This window comes from Delphinapterus leucas, chromosome 11 (assembly GCF_059928025.1).
Source record: "Delphinapterus leucas isolate spDelLeu-1000000601 "Yukka" chromosome 11, BTC_Dleu_Yukka2, whole genome shotgun sequence".
Lineage (NCBI taxonomy): Eukaryota > Metazoa > Chordata > Mammalia > Artiodactyla > Monodontidae > Delphinapterus > Delphinapterus leucas.
The window spans coordinates 60759470-60781223 of record NC_143139.1 but is presented as its reverse complement, the minus strand read 5'-3'; the positions used below and the strand labels follow the sequence as shown (position 1 = coordinate 60781223).

The 21754-nt window shown below is 34.9% G+C and overlaps 1 protein-coding gene across 9 annotated transcripts in view; it reads left to right on the top strand.

Annotated features, from left to right (window-relative positions):
• Positions 1-21702, top strand: part of OSBPL8 (oxysterol binding protein like 8) — a 195713-nt gene extending 174011 nt beyond the window's left edge. For all 9 annotated transcript variants that reach the window (XM_022559910.3, XM_022559907.3, XM_022559908.3 and 6 more), the window contains 3 exons: positions 13184-13289; positions 15280-15382; positions 17209-21702. In XM_022559910.3, the coding sequence (XP_022415618.1) occupies positions 13184-13289; positions 15280-15382; positions 17209-17341 (342 nt within the window). In that variant the 3' untranslated portion in view covers positions 17342-21702. The remainder of the gene's footprint in view (positions 1-13183; positions 13290-15279; positions 15383-17208) is intronic.
• Positions 21703-21754: the final 52 nt, after the last annotated feature.

Below are 21754 nucleotides of genomic sequence, written 5' to 3'. Positions count from 1 at the left end.
AAAACAGTCAGAGGTTTGCAGCAACTAAGTGAGAGCTGAATCAAGAATCAGGTGACTTCAGAGCAGCGAGAAGGCTTCATGGCATTTTTTACTTACTCTTGTCCTAATGCCTCCCCGGTGCAGTGGCAGTCTTGAAGGGTCCCCACATTCCCAGTGTGAGCCCTGGTTCCACAGGAAGTACAGTAGACCTTGTTAACAAATTGTTGTGTATGTCTTTTTTTTTTTTTAACATCTTTGTTGGAGTATAATTGCTTTACAATGGTGTGTTATTTTCTGCTATATAACAGTGAATCAGCTACACATATACATACATCCCCATATCTCCTCCCTCTTGTGTCTCCCTCCCACCCTCCCTTTCCCACCCCTCCAGGTGGACACAAAACACCGAGCTGATCTCCCTGTGCTGCTTCCCATTAGCTATCTATTTTACATTTGATAGTATATATAAGTCCATGCCACTCTCTCACTTCATCCCAGCTTACCCTTCCCCCTACCCGTGTCCTCAAGTCTGTTCTGTATATCTGTGTTTTTATTCCTGTCCTGCCCCTAGGTTCTTCAGAAACTTTTTTTTTATATTCCATATAGATGTGTTAGCATATGGTATTTGTTTTTCTCTTTCTGACTTACTTCACTCTGTATGACAGTCTTTAGGTCCATCCACTCCGCTACAAATAACTCAATTTCGTTTCTTTTTATGGCTGAGTAATATTCCATTGTATATATGTACCACATCTTCTTTATCCGTTCATCTGTTGGTGGATATTTAGGTTGCTTCCATGTCCTGCCTATTGTAAATAGAGCTTCAGTGAACATTGTGGTACATGACTCTTTTTGAAGTATGGTTTTCTCAGGATATATGCCCAGTAGTGGGATTGCTGGGTTGTATGGTAGTTCTATTTTTAGTTTTTTAAGGAACCTCCATATTGTTCTCCATAGTGGCTGTATCAATTTACATTTCCACCAATAGTGCAAGAGGGCTCCCTTTTCTCCACACCCTCTCCAGCATTTATTGTTTGTAGATTTTTTGATGATGACCATTCTGACCAGTGTGAGGTGATACCTCATTGTAGTTTTGATTTGCATTTCTCTAATGATTAGTGATGTTGAGCATCTTTTCATGTGTTTGTTGGCAATCTGTATATCTTCTTTGGAGAAATGTCTGTTTAGGTCTTCTGCCCATTTATGGATTGGGTTGTTTGTTTTTTTTGATATTGAGCTGCATGAGCTGCTTGTATATTTTGGAGATTAATCCTTTGTCAGTTCTTTGTTTGTAAATATTTTCTCCCATTTTAAGGGTTGTCTGTTTGTCTTGTTTATGGTTTCCTTTGCTGTACAAAAGCTTTTAAGTTTCATTAGGTCCCATTTGTTTATTTTTGTTTTTATTCCCATTTCTCTAGGAGGTGGGTCAAAAAGGATCTTGCTGTGATTTATGTCATGGAGTGTTCTGCTTATGTTTTCCACTAGAGTTTTATAGTGTCTTGCCTTACATTTAGGTCTTTAATCCATTTTGAGTTTATTTTTGTGTATGGTGTAAGGGAGTGTTCTAATTTCATTCTTTTACATGTTGCTGTCCAGTTTTCCCAGCACCACTTATTGAAGAGGCTGTCTTTTCTCCATTATATACTCTTGCCTCGTTTATCAAAGATAAGGTGACCATATGTGCTTGGGTTTATCTCTGGGCTTTCTATCCTGTTCCATTGATCTATATTTCTGGTTTTGTGCCAGTACCATATTGTCTTGATTACTGTAGCTTTGTAGTATGGTCTGAAGTCAGGGAGCCTGATTCCTCCAGCTGCGTTTTTCTTTCTCAAGATTGCTTTGGCTCTTCAGGGTTTTTTGTGTTTCCATACAAATTGAGAATTTTTTTGTTCTAGTTCTGTGAAAAATGCCATTGGTAGTTTGATAGGGGTTGCCTTGAATCTGTAGATTGCTTTGGGTAGTATAGTCATTTTCACAATGTTGATTCTTCCAATCCAAGAACAAGGTATATCTCTCCATCTGTTTGTATCATCTTTAATTTCTTTCATCAGTGTCTTATAGTTTCTGCATACAAGTCTTTTGTCTCCTTAGGTAGGTTTATTCCTAGGTATTTTATTCTTTTTGTTGCAATGGTAAATGGGAGTGTTTCCTTAATTTCTTTCAGATTTTTCATCATTAGTGTATAGGAATGCAAGAGATTTCTTGGCATTAATTTTGTATCCTGCTACTTTACCAAATTCATTGATTAGCTCTAGTAGTTTTCTGGTAGCAGCTTTAGGATTCTCTGTGTATAGTATCATGTCATCTGCAAACACTGACAGTTTTACTTCTTCTTTTCCTGTTTGGATTCCTTTTATTTCTTTTTCTTCTCTGATTGCTGTGGCTAAAACTTCCAAAACTATGTTGAATAATAATGGTGAGAGTGGAAAACGTTGTCTTGTTCCTGATCTTAGATGAAATGGTTTCAGTTTTTCACCATTGAGGACAATGTTGGCTGTGGGTTTGTCATATATGGCCTTTATTATGTTGAGGTAAGTTCCCTCTATTCCTACTTTCTGGAGGGTTTTTATCATAAATGGGTGTTGAATTTTGTTGAAAGCTTTTTCTGCATCTGTTGAGATGATCATATGGTTTTTCTCCTTCAATTTGTTAATGTGGTGTATCACATTGATTGATTTGTATATATTGAAGAATCCTTGCATTCCTGGGATAAACCCCACTTGATCATGTTGTATGACCCTTATAGTGTGCTGTTGGATTCTTTTTACTAGTATTTTGTTGAGGATTTTTGCATCTGTGTTTATCAGTGATATTGGCCTGTAGTTTTCTTTTTTTCTGGCATCGTTGTCTGGTTTTGGTATCAGGGTGATGGTGGCCTCATAGAATGAGTTTGTGAGTGTTCCTCCCTCTGCTATATTTTGGAAGAATTTGAGAAGGATACGTGTTAGCTCTTCTCTAAATGTTTGATAGAATTCACCTGTGAAGCCATTTGGTCCTGGGCTTTTGTTTGTTGGAAGATTTTTAATCACATTTTCAATTTCAGTGCTTATGATTGGTCTGTTTATATTTTCTGCTTCTTCCTGGTTCAATCTTGGATGGTTGTGCATGCTTAAGAATTTGTCCATTTCTTCCAGGTTGTCCATTTTATTGGCATAGAGTTGCTTCTAGTAATCTCTCAGGATCCTTTGCATTTCTGCAATGTCAGTTGTTACTTCTCCTTTTTCATTCCTAATTCTATTGATTTGAGTCTTCTCCATTTTTTTCTTGATGTCTCTGGCTAATGGTTTATCCATTTTGTTTATCTTCTCAAAGAACCAGCTTTTAGTTTTATTGATCTTTGCTATCATTTCCTTCATTTCTTTTTCTTTTATTTCTGATCCGATCTGTATGATTTCTTTCCTTTGGCTAACTTTGGGGTTTTTTTATTCTTCTTTCTCTAATGGCTTTATGTGTAAGGTTAGGTTGTTTATTTGAGATGTTTCTTGTTTTTTGAGGTAGGGTTCTGTTGCTATAAACTTCCCTCTTAGAACTGCTTTTGCTGCATCCTATAGGTTTTGGGTCATCGTGTTTTTATTGTCATTTGTTTCCAGGTAGTTTTTGATTTCTTGTTTGATTTCTTCAGTGATCTCTTGGTTATTTAGTAGTGTATTGTTTAGCCTGAATATCCTTGTATTTTCTACGGATGTTTTCCTGTAATTGATATCTAGTGTCATAGTGTTGTGGTCGGAAAAGATACTTGATATGATTTCAATTTTCTTAAGTTTACCAAGGCTTGATTTGTGACCCAAGATATGATCTATGCTGGAGAATGTTCCATGAGCACTTGAGAGGAAAGTGTAATCTGCTGTTTTTGGATGGAATGTCCTATAAATATCAATTAAGTCCATCTTGTTTAATGTATCGTTTAAAGCTTATGTGTCCTTATTTATTTTCATTTTGGATGATCTGTCCATTGGTGAAAGTGGGGTGTTAAAGTCCCCTACAATGATTGTGTTACTGTCGATTTCCCCTTTTATGGCTGTTAGCATTTGCCTAATGTATTGAGGTGCTCCTATGTTGGGTGCATAAATATTTACAGTTGTTATATCTTCTTCTTGGATTGATCCGTTGATTATTATGTAGTGTCCTTCTTTGTCTGTTATAATAGTCTTTATTTTAAAGTATGTTTTGCCAGATATGAGAATGGCTACTCCAGCTTTCTTTTGCTTTCCATTTGCATGGAATATCTTTTTCCATCCCCTCATTTTCAGTCTGTATGTGTCCCTAGGTCTGAAGTGGGTCTCTTGTAGACAGCATATATATGGATCTTGTTTTTTTTATCCGTTCATCCCATCTGTGTCTTTTGGGGGGAACATTTAATGCACTTACATTTAATGTAGCTATCGATATATGTATGTTCCTATTACCATTTTCTTAATTGTTTTGGGTCTGTTACTGTAAGTCTTTTCATTCTCTTGTGTTTCCTGCCTAGAGAAGTTCCTTTAGCATTTGTTATAGAGCTGGTTTGGTGGTGCTGAGTTTTCTTAGCTTTTGTTTGTCTGTAAAGCTTTTAATTTCTCCGTCAAATCTGAATGAGATACTTGCTGGGTAAAGTAATCTTGGTTGTAGGTTCTTCCCTTTCATCACTTTAAACATGTCCTGCCACTCCCTTCTGGCTTGTAGAGTTTCTGCTGAGAAATCAGCTGTTAACCTTATGGGGATACCCTTGTTTGTTATTTGTTGCTTTTCCCTTGCTGCTTTCAATAGTTTTTCTTTGTATTTAATTTTTGATAGTTTGATTATTATGTGTCTTGGCCTGTTTCTCCTTGCATTTATCCTGTATGGGACTCTCTGTGCTTTCTGGACTTGAATGATTGTTTCCTTACCCATATTAGGGAAGTTTTCAACTATAATCTCTTCAAATATTTTCTCAGTCCCTTTTTTTTTCTCTTCTTCTTCTGGGACCCCTATAATTCGAAAGCTGGTGCGTTTAATGTTGTCCCAGAGGTCTCTGAGATTGTCCTCAATTCTTTTCATTCTTTATTCTGCTCTGTGGTAGTTATTTCCACTATTTTATGTTCCAGGTCACTTATGCATTCTTCTGCCTCAGTTATTCTGCTATTGATTCCTTCTAGAGAGTTTTTAATTTCATTTATTGTGTTATTCATCATTGTTTATTTGCTCTTTAGTTCATCTAGGTCCTTGTTAAACATTCTTTTATTTTCTCCATTCTATTTCCAAGATTTTGGATGATCTTTACTATCATTACTGTGAATTCTTTTTCAGGTAGACTGCCCATTTCCTCTTCAGTTGTTTGGTTTGGTGGGTTTTTACCTTGCTTCTTCATGTACTGTGTGTTCCTCTGTCTTTTCAGTTTGCTTAATTTACTGTGTTTGGGGTCTCCATTTTGCAGGCTGCAGATTCATAGTCCCATTGTTTTTGGTGTCTGCTCCCAGTATGTAAGGTTGGTTCAGTGGGTTGTGTAGGCTTCCTGGTGGAGGGGACTGGTGCCTGTGTTCTGGTGGATGAGGCTGGATCTTGTCTTTCTGGTGGGCAGGACCACATCCGGTGGTGTGGTTTAGGGTGTCTGTGAACTTATGATTTTAGGCAGCCTCTCTACTAATGCATGTGTTTGTGTTCCCGTCTTGCTAGTTGTTTGGTATAGCCTGTCCAGCACTGTACCTTGCTGGTTGTTGAGTGGAGCTGGGTCTTAGCGTTGATATGGATATCTCTGGGAGAGTTTTCAGCACGTGATATTATGTGGGGCAGGGAGGTCTCTGGGGGACCAATGTCCTGCACTCAGCTCTCCCACCTCAGAGGCTCAGCCCTGACACCTGGCCAGAGCACCAAGACCCTATCAGGCCCATGGCTCGGAAGAAAAGGGAGATAAATACATAAATACATAAATACATAAATAAATAAATTAATTAAAATAGAAAAAAATTATTAAATATTTAAAAGTAATTTTAAAAAGAGAGAGAAAGAAAGAAGAGAGCAACCAAACCGAAAAACAAATCCTCCAATGATAACAAGTGCTGAAAACTAAAAAACAAACAAACAAATAGAAAATAATGGACAGTCAGAACCCTAGGACAAATGGCAAAAGAAAGCTATACAGACAATATCACACAAATAAGCATACATATACACACTCACAAAAAGATAAAAAGGAAAAAATATATATATATAAGAAAATAAAACACGGAAGAGAGCAACCAAATCAGTAAACAAATCTACCAACGATTATAAGCTCTAAACACTAAACTAAGATAAACATAAAACCAGAAACAAATTAGATGCAGAAAGCAAACCCCAAGTCTACAGTTGCTCCCAAAGTCTACTGCCTCAATTTTGGGATGATTCGTTGTCTATTCAGGTATTCCACAGATGCAGGGTACATGAAGTTGATTGTGGAGATTTAATCCATTGCTCCTGAGGCTGCTGGGAGAAATTTCCATTTCTCTTCTTTGTTTGCACAGCTCCTGGGGTTCAGCATTGGATTTGGCCCCGCCTCTGCATGTAGGTCGCTTGAGGGCATCTTTTGGGAAGTCTGAGGTCTTCTGCCAGCGTTCTGTAGGTTTTCTGTAGGAGTTGTTCCACATGTAGATGTAGTTTTGATGTATTTGTGGGGAGGAAGGTGATCTCCACGTCTTACTCCTTCACCATCTTGAAGGCGCCTCCAGCTTCAGTCTACTTGAAAGCAGTGGCCTATAACGTCTCAGTGATGGCAGCAAGAGAAGAATCCTCTGAACTCTCCTCTCTGTAAAGGAGGACACCATGCCATGTGTCAGTGCCGCATATGGGGAAATCTATGGGTGGCATCATAGTGTCCTTTGTGACTCAGGGTTCTGTCTTTCAAGCCAAACAGCCACCGTGCACAGCACCATGCTCTTCTGAAAATTCCTGCATCCAGGCTTCAAATGCAGAGCTCCATCAGAAGGCTTCTGAGTGCCCCCGAAGTCCTGCCTGGCTTCAGCCCCAATGACCTCTTCAGAAGTGGGAAGTGCCAGGATCTGACCTCTCCATAAGGCGGGGTGCACTGGGGTTGACCCCTCCAGAAAGTTGCATGCAGGGCTGTGTATGTCTTTTGTAACCTGTCTGGGGGCTACCTGAAGGATTTATGCAGGGCATGCATCTTTTTTTTTTTCTAACTCAGAGCTGAGCCAGAAAGGCTGCAGGCATTGCTTGAAAATAGTACAAGCCAAACTAACAACCTGCAGATACCTGGGGCAAAAGATTACCAATAAAACACACAATAGGCCATGTAAGGCCCAGGAGAAAAAGCTAGGGAGAGATTCTTTGGGAAACTAGGGCGTTGAAAAGCCCCCTGTATACAGGAGAATCTAGAAAGCCATGAAAATGCCCAAGGCAAGATGCTTGTGCTCAGAGAAGACCTGCAAAAACCCTCACCTTTCACCTTAGGCTAATTTCTAGGCTTGAAATGTTGAAGGAGTGACCCTACACAGAGCCTGTCTGCTAAGACTAGGAGAGTTTGGGTTTTGGGGTTCTTTTTGTTTTTGTGTCTTGTTTGTTTAGCTACTGGTGTTCAAGGAAATCTATGTCAAAATACTAGCTAAACACAAGCTGAGGAACACAGGCTTCAGTGACCATGCACAACAAGGAGAAAAGTCTTTGCAAATATAGTTTGGGAAATTCACTGAACAGATGGAGTACAATAGCCTTCAACAATACAGAAAGCAGCACACCCTGGAGAAAGTGGAAAATATGATTTCCAGAGTTACCACCTTATAATATTTAGATGTGTAGTTTTCAACAAAGAATTAAAAAGCATACATAGAAACAGGGAAATACGAACCCATTAAAAGGAACAATAAGTTGACAGAAACCATTCCCGATAAAGTCCAGATACCAGACTTACCAAAGACTTTAAAACAGTTATCTTAAGTATGTTCAAAGAGTTAAAGGAAACAAGGACAAAGAACTAAAGGAAATCAAGAAAAAGTTATATAGACAAAATCAGAATATCAATAAAGAGAAATTATACAATGAAACCAAACAAATTCTGGAGCTCAAAAATACAATAATTGAAATGAAATATTCACTAAGATATTCAACAGCAGATTTGGAGAAGGTGGAATGCAAGAATCAGCTAACTCAGAGATTGGACAATTGAAATTATCTAGTCTGAGGAACAGAAAGAAAGGAATGAAGAAAGTGAACAGAGCCTAAGGGACCTATAGGGCACCATCAAGTGGATCATCATATACATTAAGGGAGTCCCAGAAAGAGAAGAAGAAGAGAAAGAGGCAAAAGAATATTTAAAGAAAAAAGTCCACCAAATCCCCAAATTTAATGAGAAATATGAGTCTATAAATCCAAGAAGTTCAACAAACTCTTAAATAGGATAAACTCAAAGAGACCCCCACACCAAGACATTATAAGCAAACTGTCAAAAGTCAAAGACAAAAAGAATCTTGAAAGCAGCAAGAGAGAAGCAACTTGTCACATATAAGCGATCCTTGATAGGAATAGTAGCCAATTTCTCACTAGAAACCATGAAGGCCAAAAGGCATGAGATGACATATTTAAAGTGCTGGAAGAAAAAACTTGTCAAACAAGAATTCTATATATGGCAAAACAGTCCTTCAAAAATGGGGGAGAAATTAAGACATTTCCAGATGAGTGAGGTCATTACCACTAGACCTTCCATATAAGAAATGCTAAAATAGTCCTTCAGGTTGAAATGAAACTCAAAGCTGTATGAAGAAATAAAGATTTTCAGTAGAGGTAAATGGATGGGCAAATATAAAAGCCAGTGTTATTGTAGTTTTAGTTTACAACTACACTTCTTATTTTTTTCAGAATTTGAAAGATTAAATGAATGAAAAATAATTACAAATCTATGTTACTGAGCATACGGTGCATAAAGATGTAATTTGTGACAACAAAAACATATAGGGAGGGGCAATGGAGCTGTTAAGCAACCAAGTTTTTGTGTGCTATTGAAATTAAGTTGGTATCAATTCAAGCTAGATTGTAATAAATTTAGGCATAAATGTCATTCTCATGATAACCACAAAGAAAATATCTAAAACACATATACAAGAGGAAATGAGAAAGGAATCAAAACAATTCATTCCAAAAAATATCAATTAAACACGAAAGTAGTAATGAAAAAAATGAAGATCATAAAAAGATATAGGACATACAGAAAACAGCAAAATGGCAGAATTTCTTCCTTATCAGTAATTACCTTAAGTGTAAATTGATTAAACTCTCTATTCAAAAGGCAGATTGGCAGAACGGATTAAGACAAACATGATCCAATTATATGCTGTCTACAAGAGATTCACTTTAGATCCAAAGACACAAATAGAGTAAAATGGAAGGATAGAAAAAGTTATTCCATGCAAATAGTAACCAAAAGAGAGCTGGGATGGCTATACTAATATTGGACAAAATAGACTTCAAGTCAGAAACTATTACAAGAGACAAAAAAAGACATTATGTATTGATAAAAGAGCCAGTTTATCTCTATATATGTACCAATCTATGAAGCCCCAAAATGTATGATGCAAACATTGACCGAATGAAGGAAAAAATAGACCATTCTACAACAATAGATGAACACTACAGTATCACTCTCAATAATGAATAGAACATCTAGATAGAAGATCAATAAGGAAACAGAAGTCTTGACCCACACAATAAACCAACTAATCCTAACATATATATATAGAATATTCTACCCAACAACAACAAATATATATTCTTCTCAAGTAAACATGGAACATTCTCCAGGATAGAACGTATGTTAAGCTACATAACATATCTAAATAATTTTTTTAAAAATTAAAATCATGCAAACTATCTTTTCCAGCCACACTGGAATGAAGCTAGAAATCAATAACAGAAAGAAACTTGGGAAATGTACAAATATGTGGAAATTAAACAAGACACTCTAAACAACACCAGTGAATCAAAGAAGAAATCATAAGGGAAATTAGAAAACACTTAGATGAATGAAGAAAAACAAAAACAAAAACCACAACATACCAAAACTTATAAGATGCAGCAAAGGCAGTGCTCAAAGGGAAATATACAGCGTGAATACCTATATTAAAAAAGAAGAAAGATGTCCAGTCAATAACCTAACTTAACAATGAGGATCTAGAAAATGAAGGGAAAAACTAAACCCAAAGCCAGCAGAAGGAAATTTGGAATGGAAATAAACAAAATAGAGAATAGAAAAACAATAGAATCAATGAAACTAAAAGTTAGTTCTTTGAAAAGGTCAGCAAAGTTGACAAACATTTAGCTAGACTAAGAAAGAAAAAAAGCAAGAAGACGAAAATAGCTAAAAGCAGAAATGAAAGTGAGGACATTACTACTGACCTTACAGAAATAAAAACGATTATAAGAGAATATTATGAATATTTGCATGCCAACAAATTAGGTAACCTAGATGAAATGGACAAATTTCTAGAAACACATATGTTTCATAACCTGACTCAAAAAGAAATAGAAAATTTCAACAGACCTGTAACAAATTAAGAGATTGGACCAGTAATCAAAAACCTCCAAACAAAACAGATACATGGATAAAGAAGATATGGTGTATATACACAATGGAATATTACTTAGCCATAAAAAGAATGAAATAATGCCATTTGCAGCAACATGGATGGACCTAGAGATAATCATATTAAGTGAAGTAAGTCAGACAGAGAAAGACAAATATCATATGATATCACTTACATGCGGAATCTAAAAATATGATACCTTGACAGAGTTGTCAAGTCCACTCAATGGGAAAAGAAAAGCTTCTTTAACAAATGGTGCTGGATTTCCACATGTAAAAGAATGAAGTTGGATCCCCTACCTCAAACCATATACAAAAATTAACTCCAAGTAGACCCACAACCTGAAATAAGAGCTAAAACCATAAAACTCTTAAAAGAAAACAGGGATAAATCTTCATGACCCTTTATTTAGCACAGTATTCTTAGATATGACACTAAAGGCATGTGGAACAACAAGAAGAAATAGATAAATAGAACTTCATCAAAATTAAACACTTTTGTCTATCAAAGGACATTATCAAAGTGAAAGACAACATGAGAGAATATTTGCAATCATTTATCTGGTAAGGGTTTAATATCCAGAATATATGTGGAACTCCTTACTTAACAACCAAAGACAAACATTCCAAGTAAAAAATGAACAAAGGGCTTGAATAGACATTTCTTCAAAGAAGATACACACATGTCCAACAAACACATGAAAAGATGCTCAACATCGTTAGTCATAAGGGAAATGCAAATCAAAACCACAAGGAGGTCAGGTACTACTTCACACCTACTAGAATGATAATAATTTTAAAAAAAGAAAATAAGTGCTGGTGAGGATGTGGAGAAATTGAAACCCTTGTATATTGCTGGTGGGAATATAAAACGGTGCAGCTGCTGTGGAGAATGATTTGGTGGTTCCTCAAAAAGCTAAACACAGAATTGCCATATGATCCAGCAATTCCACTACAGAAGAATTGAAAACAGAGTCAGACGTATACTTGTACACCAGTGATCATTGCAGCATTATTCTCAGTAGCCAAAATGTAGAAACAATTCAAGTGTCCATCAACAGATGGATAAACAAAATGTGGTATATATTTACAGTGGACTATTATTCAGCCATAAAAAGGAATGAAGTTCTGCTACATGCTACAACATGGATTAACTTTGAAAATATTATGCTAAGTGAAATAAGTGGAACACAAAAGGATAAATACTGTTTGATTCTACTTATATAAAATATCTAGAATAAGCAAATTCATAGAAAGATTAGAGGTTACTAGGGACTGAGGGGAGAAGAGAATAAGGAGTTATTGCTTAATTGTTACAGAGTCTGTCTTTGGGATAATGGATATGTTTTGGAAGTAGTGGTGATGGTTGCAAAATATTATGAATGTACTTAATACAACTGAATTGTACACTTAAAATGGCAAAATTTATCTTGTGTGTGTGTATATATGTGTGTGTTTATACATATACACATGTTATCACAATTTAGAAACTTTTAAAATTTTTAAAATTTTGTTTCTTCCTTTAACAACACTATCATGATAGAGACACACAGGGCATCCAAATTTCCTCCTAACAGTAGAGTTTACTGATCACATTAAATCTTTGTATACTGACAGTTAGATTACTGACTCCCTTTCTCATTTTAACTAACTTCTCACCAGGCTTTATCAATCTCCAGTTTGAACCTATTCTAAGAATGTGGATTTGGATTCTAAATGTTACAAAATCTTAAGTTTCCATGACTTGAAGTAGCAGGGCACAGTGTAGGCTGAATCTAGATCCTGCCTTTTTATTTACTTTCTGTAATAAAATTATACAAATTTTAATTTTAAACCCATGAGTAAGATTTTGCAAAATTATTTCAAGGAATAGTTAACTGGGGATAATTCCTATTTAGAACAATAAACAGGTAAGAACAGAGTTAAAGACTTATGACCACTGGTTCCCTGTTTTTCTAAGCATGTAAATTACCTTGCCATTCTGTTTCTAGTTTCTTCTCTTGCATTTGGTTTTTTTTTTCTAAGGAAAATTTAATCCTAATTGATGGTTAAATATACTTTTGAATTTTGTACATTTACTCAGATGTTTTCAGTAAGTTTAAATTATGCTCTGAAAAGATAATAATATCATTTCCATTTATTATAAGATGCTTTCTACATTATCCAGATATTATTAAAAGTAAGCAATCCAAATACTTTTATTGGAAACCCAACATCATTCACTGAGAATGTTTCTTATGTTGGGAACAAGATAAGTATGATCTTAAAAGAGCACTATTTTTAACATTCAACTAGATGTACTAACTGGTGCAGTTAGAAAAGCGAGGTATCCATATTCTTATTTGTGTGTGCATAAAAATGTCTCTTGAAGGATATACAAACTAATAGCGTTGACTATCTTTTTAGTGGGGGAGAAACTGGGTGGAAAAGAGTCAGGAGTGGGAAGGAAACTCTTCATTGTATATTTTCTTATACTCTTTGATGTTTGTGCCAAATTAATGTTTCTTATTAAAATTAAACAATTTGTATAAGTGTATCATATTTGTTAAGTCTTAGACTATTTCATCTTTGTTTTTATTTCCAAGTACTGTGCCCATGAACAGTTTTGACGGTTGTACAACATTGTCTTTAATTACAAAATTCAGTGCAAATTCACATAATAGCATGATTTTTTTTTTTCAGGTTAGTGTCCCAAAAATGAAACATAAGCCAACCAGGCAACAGAAGAAAGTGGCAAAAGGCTATTCCTCCCCAGAACCTGATATCCAGGACTCATCTGGAAGTGAAGGTAAAAATATTTATTGTAGACTATTGACTATGAGCGTCTAAATTTTTAAAAGTATATTACTATACTATGTTTGATATAAGAAAATGGTTTTTCATATTAACTCAAGGAGATTTGTAAGTTTTGGTGGGGGCAGGGATGATGTACAAGAAAAGCTATTTTAGATTATAAATTTCAAAACCAGGCCACAGGGTAAAGGCATGGGAAATGAAAAAAGGGGAAACATGCAAATCAAGAACCACACTGCAGTGCTAGCTCTTATGCCTTGTTAGCTTCTGAAAAATTGTTGCTGGTTTCCTAGATTCAACGCAGGCACCATTTCTTGAGTTTTGGTCTCAGTTCCATGCTTCAGAAAAGTTTTTTATTTTCATAATAAATTATTGTGTTTAGACGTCACAGAAGTAAAAATATAACTATATCAAATTATGAACTAAATTTACTAGTGTGCCATTCTTGTTTAAGTCAAATAATGTATAAACTGTCTTGAACTACACTGAGATATAATCAAGGATTAAGGTAATGTCTGAGACATTATGAGAAAATAAAGTTTTCTTAAAACCATAGTCTCTACTAAGTTCACACTAAGCTGGGGAACTCAGTTTTACAGAGATAATACTAGAGGTGAATAAATGGTAAATGCTAAGAAACTAGTAGATGACAAATAGTAAAGAGTTTAAAGGAAAGGGGGCTGAATTCAGCTTGAGGGAGGGTCCTTAGAGGAAAGGAACCCTGATGAATTATGAGGATTTTTAATGGTTTATAGCAATCTAGGCTTGAGGGATGCTGGTGAGTGGACACGATACTGGAATAAAAGAGGAATAAAATGAATAAAGTTCTAAAAGTAGGAGTCACATGGTACTGTTGTGCTCAAAAGGAGTATTAGTTATACTGTTGTTCCCATTTCACAGAAGAGGAAAGTGAGACATGGGTTAACCTGCCCAAGGTCGTATGCCCCATAAGGCAGTGTGTGTGTGTGTGTGTGTATATATATGTATGTATGTATATATATGTTATATATGCAGATATTTTGGCTCCTTAATTCATTCTCTTATCCACTCCACTATATTACCTATAATGTATCAGCTGACATTTACTGAGTATTTAATGTGGACCAAACTGGAGGTTAAACAAACCTTCCTACAACCATGTGAAGTTTGAGTATTATTATTATCCCAAGTTTACAAATGAGAAAGCTGAGATCTGGAGAGAGGTTAAGCTCTGAACAAAAATGGAAAGGAAGGAATGGATATGAGAAGGGATTTTTAAAAATACCATACACTTTGTTAGTTGACAATGAAAATTTGTAGAAGAGATATTTAAACCAATTGAAAAGGTTTAAAGTTTGGGTGACTAAAGGAATAAAGATAACATTAACAATTAATAAAAAAATTGAAAAGGGAGCTTAAAAAGCTGACTTCTTCAGATGTAGGCAAATAGGCAAGAGGCAGAAGAGAGTAATACCTCCTCCAAGTTAATATATGTTTTTTGGTTTTTGGTTTTTTTGCGGTATGCGGGCCTCTCACTGTTGTGGCCTCTCCCGTTGCGGAGCACAGGCTCCGGACACGCAGGCTCAGCGGCCATGGCTCACGGGCCCAGCCGCTCCGCAGCATGTGGGATCCTCCCAGACCGGGGCATGAACCCGCGTCCCCTGCATCGGCAGGCGGACTCTCAACCACTGCGCCACCAGGGAAGCCCAATATATGTATTTTTAAAGAAATATTTTTGTCTATTTTAATTGGTTAAAAAATAAAGCTGATTCAATCCAAAATTTAACTAATTCGTGGTTACTTTAAGTATATCTGTAGTGTTCTAGTTTTGAAATATGATTGAAACTTCAAAAATGCCAAGTATTAGGAGTAGCATGTTAGTCTCTAAGCCATAAAAATAATGCCTAGGAAAATTATTACATGAGAATCATTAATCTGAAATTTAGATTGTTTATAATTAAATATGTTCACTGTTTTCACCAAGTTTATTCTAAATGTCTTTTTAGCTCAATCAGTAAAACCAAGTGCAAGAAGAAAAAAAGGGATAGAACTGGGAGACATTCAAACTTCCATTGAATCTATAAAACAAACACAGGAAGAAATTAAAAGGTAATATATACGACAGTGACTATTCATTTGAGTCTAGAGGAGTTAAGAATCCTGTTATGTAGGAAATCATATGCAAACTTTACATTTTTATAACATTGCTAAGCTAAAATAGAACCTTGGCGTCTGTCACCTGATTACTGAAACTTAGGAAATTCCTTCAGCACTAAAATATTTGGGAGAGATGAGGAGGTTGTTTTGTTTCATCTGTGAGACTGGAATTGGAGTCTCTTCATCTTACTGCTGTAGCATACTAGGAATGTAGCTGGGTTGAATGCGGAAGTGGGGTGGTTCCTGAGAAAGCCAGTCTCCTTTGTACATGGCTGATTTTAATTAGAATGTACCAGTTGTTAAAATATTGAAACACTTCCATAACAGTGGGCAAATAGCCACTACCCTGAGACCTTCAAGTGTTCCCTGTGCACTCCCAGACCCATCCCCTCACTCACCTTTGCAAGATCCAGCAACTAACGGTCATAACACCTAGGGAAGTTCCTTGGGAGGGAAGGGGTCCTGATCCTGCTCCACTGGTAAGGCTAGCATGAGTTCAGATCGGTTGTCTCCCATTGCTATATCAGATGTTAAGTTTTTTTAATATTAGCCAACCTTCTTTTGTGTCTTCAGCACTCAGCGCTAGATGTCCTGGAGGATTTTTTTTTTTTTAAGATATTTTTTTCTGTTCTTGGTGATCTATGGCTTACATTTAATTGCTATTTTCATCTACAGCCTCATTTCCTACCATTCCTCTACACTTACTCATGCTCTAGTCCTATGAAACTCCTCACATCTCCAGAATATACCATGCTATCTCATCTTTGGATCTTTACCCACACTGAATCCGCTTTTTAGATTGCCCTTCCTCCCACCTTGCCCCTCAAGAAAATCCCTGTTTATCCTTCAGAATATAACTCAAATGTCACCCTTTTTGTAACATTTCTAATCACTCTGCCCCATAGTTATTAATCCTTCCACTTGGCTTGTATGGCTCCCTATACATAGTCTTTTTGAGAGCTTACTGCGCTATAGAGTTGCTAATTGTGTGTGTCTGTTTACCTCACTCCACCCTGCCCCAGTTAGACCATGAGCTTCTTTAGAGCAGGGAGCGTGTCTTCTGCATCTTGGTATCATCAGCCCTTATATAAAGTGCTTGAGTTTCCTAACTTAATTATATTTATAAATTAAAGAGCCTACTTGTTCATATTTGCCTCCTTTCTTTCTCTATACTCATAAAACACTTCAATAGAAGAAGTCAAAAAGAAAAACGTCTTCACTAATCAGCTCTTTTTAGCCAAAAGCGTTTAGAGTGGCATGAGGATAATGTAAGCTCATTTTATGACTAAATTAACATTTTTTGTTAGCATATGAAATGCCTACAGAGCATTCTTCAAGTTAGGAATGTCACAATATTTGTTGTATTACTTTTTTCCTGGTGAATTAAGGATTTTTCTCCAACTCTGCCCTTGTCTCCTAAAGAAAGATAAAAGAACCTTAGTGGGCCAACTAAGAAGCAAAATTTTTGTTTTAAAACCACTGTGATAACAAAGAAAGTGATATATTTTAAAGTCATCAAACTTTAAAAATTATGTTTAACACACATCATTAAGTAATATATTTGGTACAGTGCAGAGTATAGATTAGGCAAGACCTAATAGTGGTTCCACAAAGCATAATCAGCTCCCTGTTCAGGTGGTAGTAATTGATGGAACTTTATACAATTGAATTTTATACAATGAATTCTGTGATCATATATCAAATTGTGATTTCTTTGCTAACATTTTTGGTAAATAATTATTAATAATTATAAATAATTATGTTGCTTATTTTTATAGAAATATTATGGCTCTTCGAAATCATTTAATTTCAAGCACACCTGCCACGGATTATTTTCTGCAACAAAAAGACTACTTCATCATTTTTCTCCTGATTTTGCTTCAAGTCATAATAAACTTCATGTTTAAGTAGAAGTTCTTTACCATTGAATCAATGAACTGGAATGATCATATTTGGCCTGGGACCAATGTTGAAGATGCTTTGGTCTTTATTGAAACATCACAATATTTCTAAAACAGAAAACCTTAGAAATATATGTAGAACTGTTGACTTTTCCTACCTTCTATCCTTAACCCTGAAATAAGAGCTATTCTATTTGGTTATTAAAGTGAACTATGTGTTAAGTGCCAGAACATTTCTAGCTTTTGTGAGACTGTGTCTACATGTGAGTATAATAAATCCACATGTATACACAATTGTGTCTTATGTATACCTTACAGTAGTCTTTGTAGTCTGTGGTATGTTCGTGTTATGAAATATATAGCATTAATGTCATTCATAACAAAAATGCTATCAATCTTATAAATATATGTGTAGCAATCTATTTTCTTCATAAAACCGGCACAAAACTTCTATCAGTAAGGAATTACAGAATGGAAAATGATGGGATAATAGACATAAATAGTTCAATGCACTGTACTGTGAAAAAAAATCATTTCTAAAGCATTCAGCTCAATTGTCTTCTTAGAAACAGCAAAAAAAAAAAAATTGTGGTCAAAATTGATTTGAGAGACAAGGTGGCAAACTGCTTTATCAAAAGTTTACACAAGATTTTTTTTAACCCCTAGAATTTAATATTTATAGATACAGGTATAAATATATGTATGTGTATATCAACAAAAAAAACCCTGGTACTCGGATCTACTGATTATATATTTCCTGTCACACCTGTATAACACCCCATTAAGCACTTGCTGAAAAAAGTGTGGTCAAACTTGATTGCTGTCCTTCTTTCTTTTTTTTTTTAAACTCAGTTGGTCCAATAACATAGGCCAAATTTTAGAGATGGAATTATAGGGTGTATGAAATGCTGATAGTCATGATTTTTCATTATGAAAAATTTATTTTAGCTTTCATTTAGATTCTAGTGTGTTCAGTGAAACAGTTGAATAGAAAATATATATATAACCAATATTTTACTTCAAAAGCCAAAAAGAGGACAATGAGAAAAGACACTTCGTGTGGTGGTATTTATGTGTATGTTAAAATTGGTTTCTTTAAAATGTGCAATAAGTTGAGCATCTAAGAAGAGCATCAAGTTCTCAAGTTTAATTCTCTGTTATCCTTCTCTGTTCTCAGTAACTGCAGTCTGTGGCAAAACCACAATTCCTCAAGATTCCTTTTGTTCAGGCTCAGGCAAACATTTTTCCTAAATATTTTTTTCAGTTTAATGTTTTTCCTTTATGTATCTTAGAATTCTGAAAGTAGATTTTGAATTGAAAATGAAGGTCAGAGAGAATAATTGCTCTGGCTACACTTGCCTTCGACTAAGAAGAGACTGAGACACTAGTAAAAATATAATCAAATGTTTATGCCATGATAAGTATAAAATCAAGGAATGATTGCTAAATTATGAAAATTGAAAATGATTAAAAGGGCCTGCTTTTTACCACCTAACCAATATAGCTATCTTAAATATCCTTAGATTTTATGAAGAGCTATTTCCCATGTATTTTTGGCAAAACAGTATATTCCATATGTATGTGTGAAAACATTTTTTAAATAGATTATGCGTAAATAACATATACCTACACCCAGTATAAGTATAGGTATAATATGACTACACTAGAATAGGTGGGTTTTTGTTTGTATTTCATACTTGTTGATATAATTTTTATACTCACTTTCTGTTACCAATGTTATGCTCTACTGCCTATTCATTGATATATATTTTGTAAATACTGTATGACTTGATCCTTTTTTATGGTTTAAATTAGTATTAATTTATATAAGTTGATTGGCTGATCACAAAATAATTTCATTATTAAACCCTGAAAACTTATATTTTTTGTTGGCAACTCCCCTTTGGGACTTTAGTCATGTTACTTTCATTTGGTCTAAACAGTGTTTTATTTGTATGGTTATCTTCTAAGACTGGAGAGGTAGTTATTTACTTTTGTATATTTTCTTGTTAGGGCAAATGTGTTATGGGCTCTTATTACTCAAGGAGTCAAAAACTATTTCATGAGAAAGAGCAGGGTTACTCATGACTGTTTCTTATACACTAAAAGCATATATCTAATCTAATAGTCTTCTTATGTTTTTATTTGTGTGAGTTCCTTTCTGTGAATTGAACACAAAACTCAGGAATAGGTGGCTTAGTTTTAGATCAGTGCTTATACTAGGCTTAGTATGTGAATACTTTAAAACACACAATTAACTTTGTATTTAGCCATATATGTAGTTGACTTTGAATGTTCTCCACCTGAGATTAATCTTCCTTCACAATGGATTCATAAAAATTGTGATTTACAATTCCCAGTTGTCTGAGAGCCTCATGGTGGTTTTTAGGATTTAAGACCTATGACCGTTTTTTTTTTTCATTTGATCAAAAATTTTATTTTTTCACTTGAAAATTTAAATGAGTAATAATTATTGATGTGTGCATTTCTGTTTTAGTTGTTAAATATACTATGCCTTCAGTTATCTATCATTTAGTGAGACGTAGCTGGCCCGGGAAAAGATAATAAATACGGCATGTGAAATAAGTTTCAGCAATAGATATTTTACTTATATTTCATGTCAGTACTTTTTTGTATTACTTATACAGTGTAATCTTTGTTACCATTCCATTGAAACAATTGGCCTTGTAAAATAAAACCCTCATTTAGTATTTATGCTTTTGTGCCTTTAAGAAAATACTTTTTGTCATTTTTGTGTTACAGAACTATAATATGATTCAAAGTGTTTATAGTCTTAATTATCACAAAAGGGTCATTTCTCTGTCACTTAATTTCCTTTTATATAGCTATAGCATATTTAAACAGTAATGCTGTACTTTTATAAGGGTTTTTGTCTACTTACCTATCTCAAATATATCCTTCACTTTCAGACATCATTGAAGTAGACCTGTCAGATTATTCTGCGTATTGTAAACAGTGACTTTTTGATAGAATTCACACTGTTTTAGGGTGTCAACTCGTGCCATATACACACAAAATTATGTGGAGAAGGCAGTTTTAACTTTCTGAAGAATATCTTAGTCAAATATTTAAGGAAAAAATGTATAAAATTCCACTTTTTCCAGTGTTTAGCATTTCTAGTGAGCAATGAATATATTTAGGGTTTTTTTTGTTTGTTAGACATACAGTGATAATGAGCCATACATGATGCTGCAGATTATTTTGAATTATGTTAAATGTATAGAAATAAAATATTAAAATTAGCGTTTATACCAAATTTTCCAAATTGAACCACAGCAGGGTCAGGGGGGAACCCCACACAAATCACTAAGTTTACATTTCAACCTCTATCTTATTTGACTACATGGAAAAAGAGATTCTTGGGCTTCCCTGGTGGTGCAGTGGTTAAGAATGCCTGCCAATGCAGGGGACACGGGTTCAAGCCCTGGTCCGGGAAGATCCCCCATGCCACGGAGCAACTAAGCCTGCGCGCCTAGAGCCCATGCTCTGCAACACAAGAAGCCACCGCAATGAGAAGCCCGTGCACCGCAACGAAGAGTAGCCCCCTGCTCGCTGCAACTAGAGAAAGCCTGCGCACAGCAACAAAGACCCAACGCAGCCAAAAATAAATAAATTTATGAAAAAAAAAAGATTCTTTAAAATGTATATAACCTGCCACTATTATGTAATTTGCTTTCATTCTGTTTACCTGTAGTATGAATTTAGTATATTTAATTTGCTTTTTGTTACTCTTAACATACTGTTTGTTTCGTTACAGTTTTTAATTGAAGGATGGACTGTTAAAATTGTATAGGACCAGTGTCTCCTTAATATGATTAACATATTTAGAAGAACCACAAGAAACCCATGACAAAATGAATGTGAATATACTTTCTAAAATATTTAGAAAATTTTATCTTTCTGCACTTATTATGTAAAATTATTTTAGTATTACAACATTGAAATTTATTTAAAGAAAAAATGCCATGAAACATTTGAACTGATGAGCCACAGAACTTCAGTTGAAAATTTTCACTTCTTAGCATGCTAACTATTCATTTAAGTTAAATATCCTGTTTAATGGCCATTTATAAATTCAAATACTACCACTGGTCAGTTTTGCAAAATAGAATAAAAGGATGTTATCTGCAGTGTAAGTACAGCACACTGTCAAATTCTTTTCCTTAAGGTGCATAGTAAATGTACAGATAGTCATAGGCAACTGTTTTGTAATGTATTACATTTCTAATCTGTTATTCCTAACCTATTATAAAAGTTTGCAGAGACAAAAGAATTGAATTTTTCTAATCTGTAAAATGATGCTAACTTCGACAAGTAGGCATTCTAAATAAAATTTTTAAAAAGAGTAAACTGATCAAACGACTGAATATAACATATGGCGACCAGATTATTTAGTCTTAAT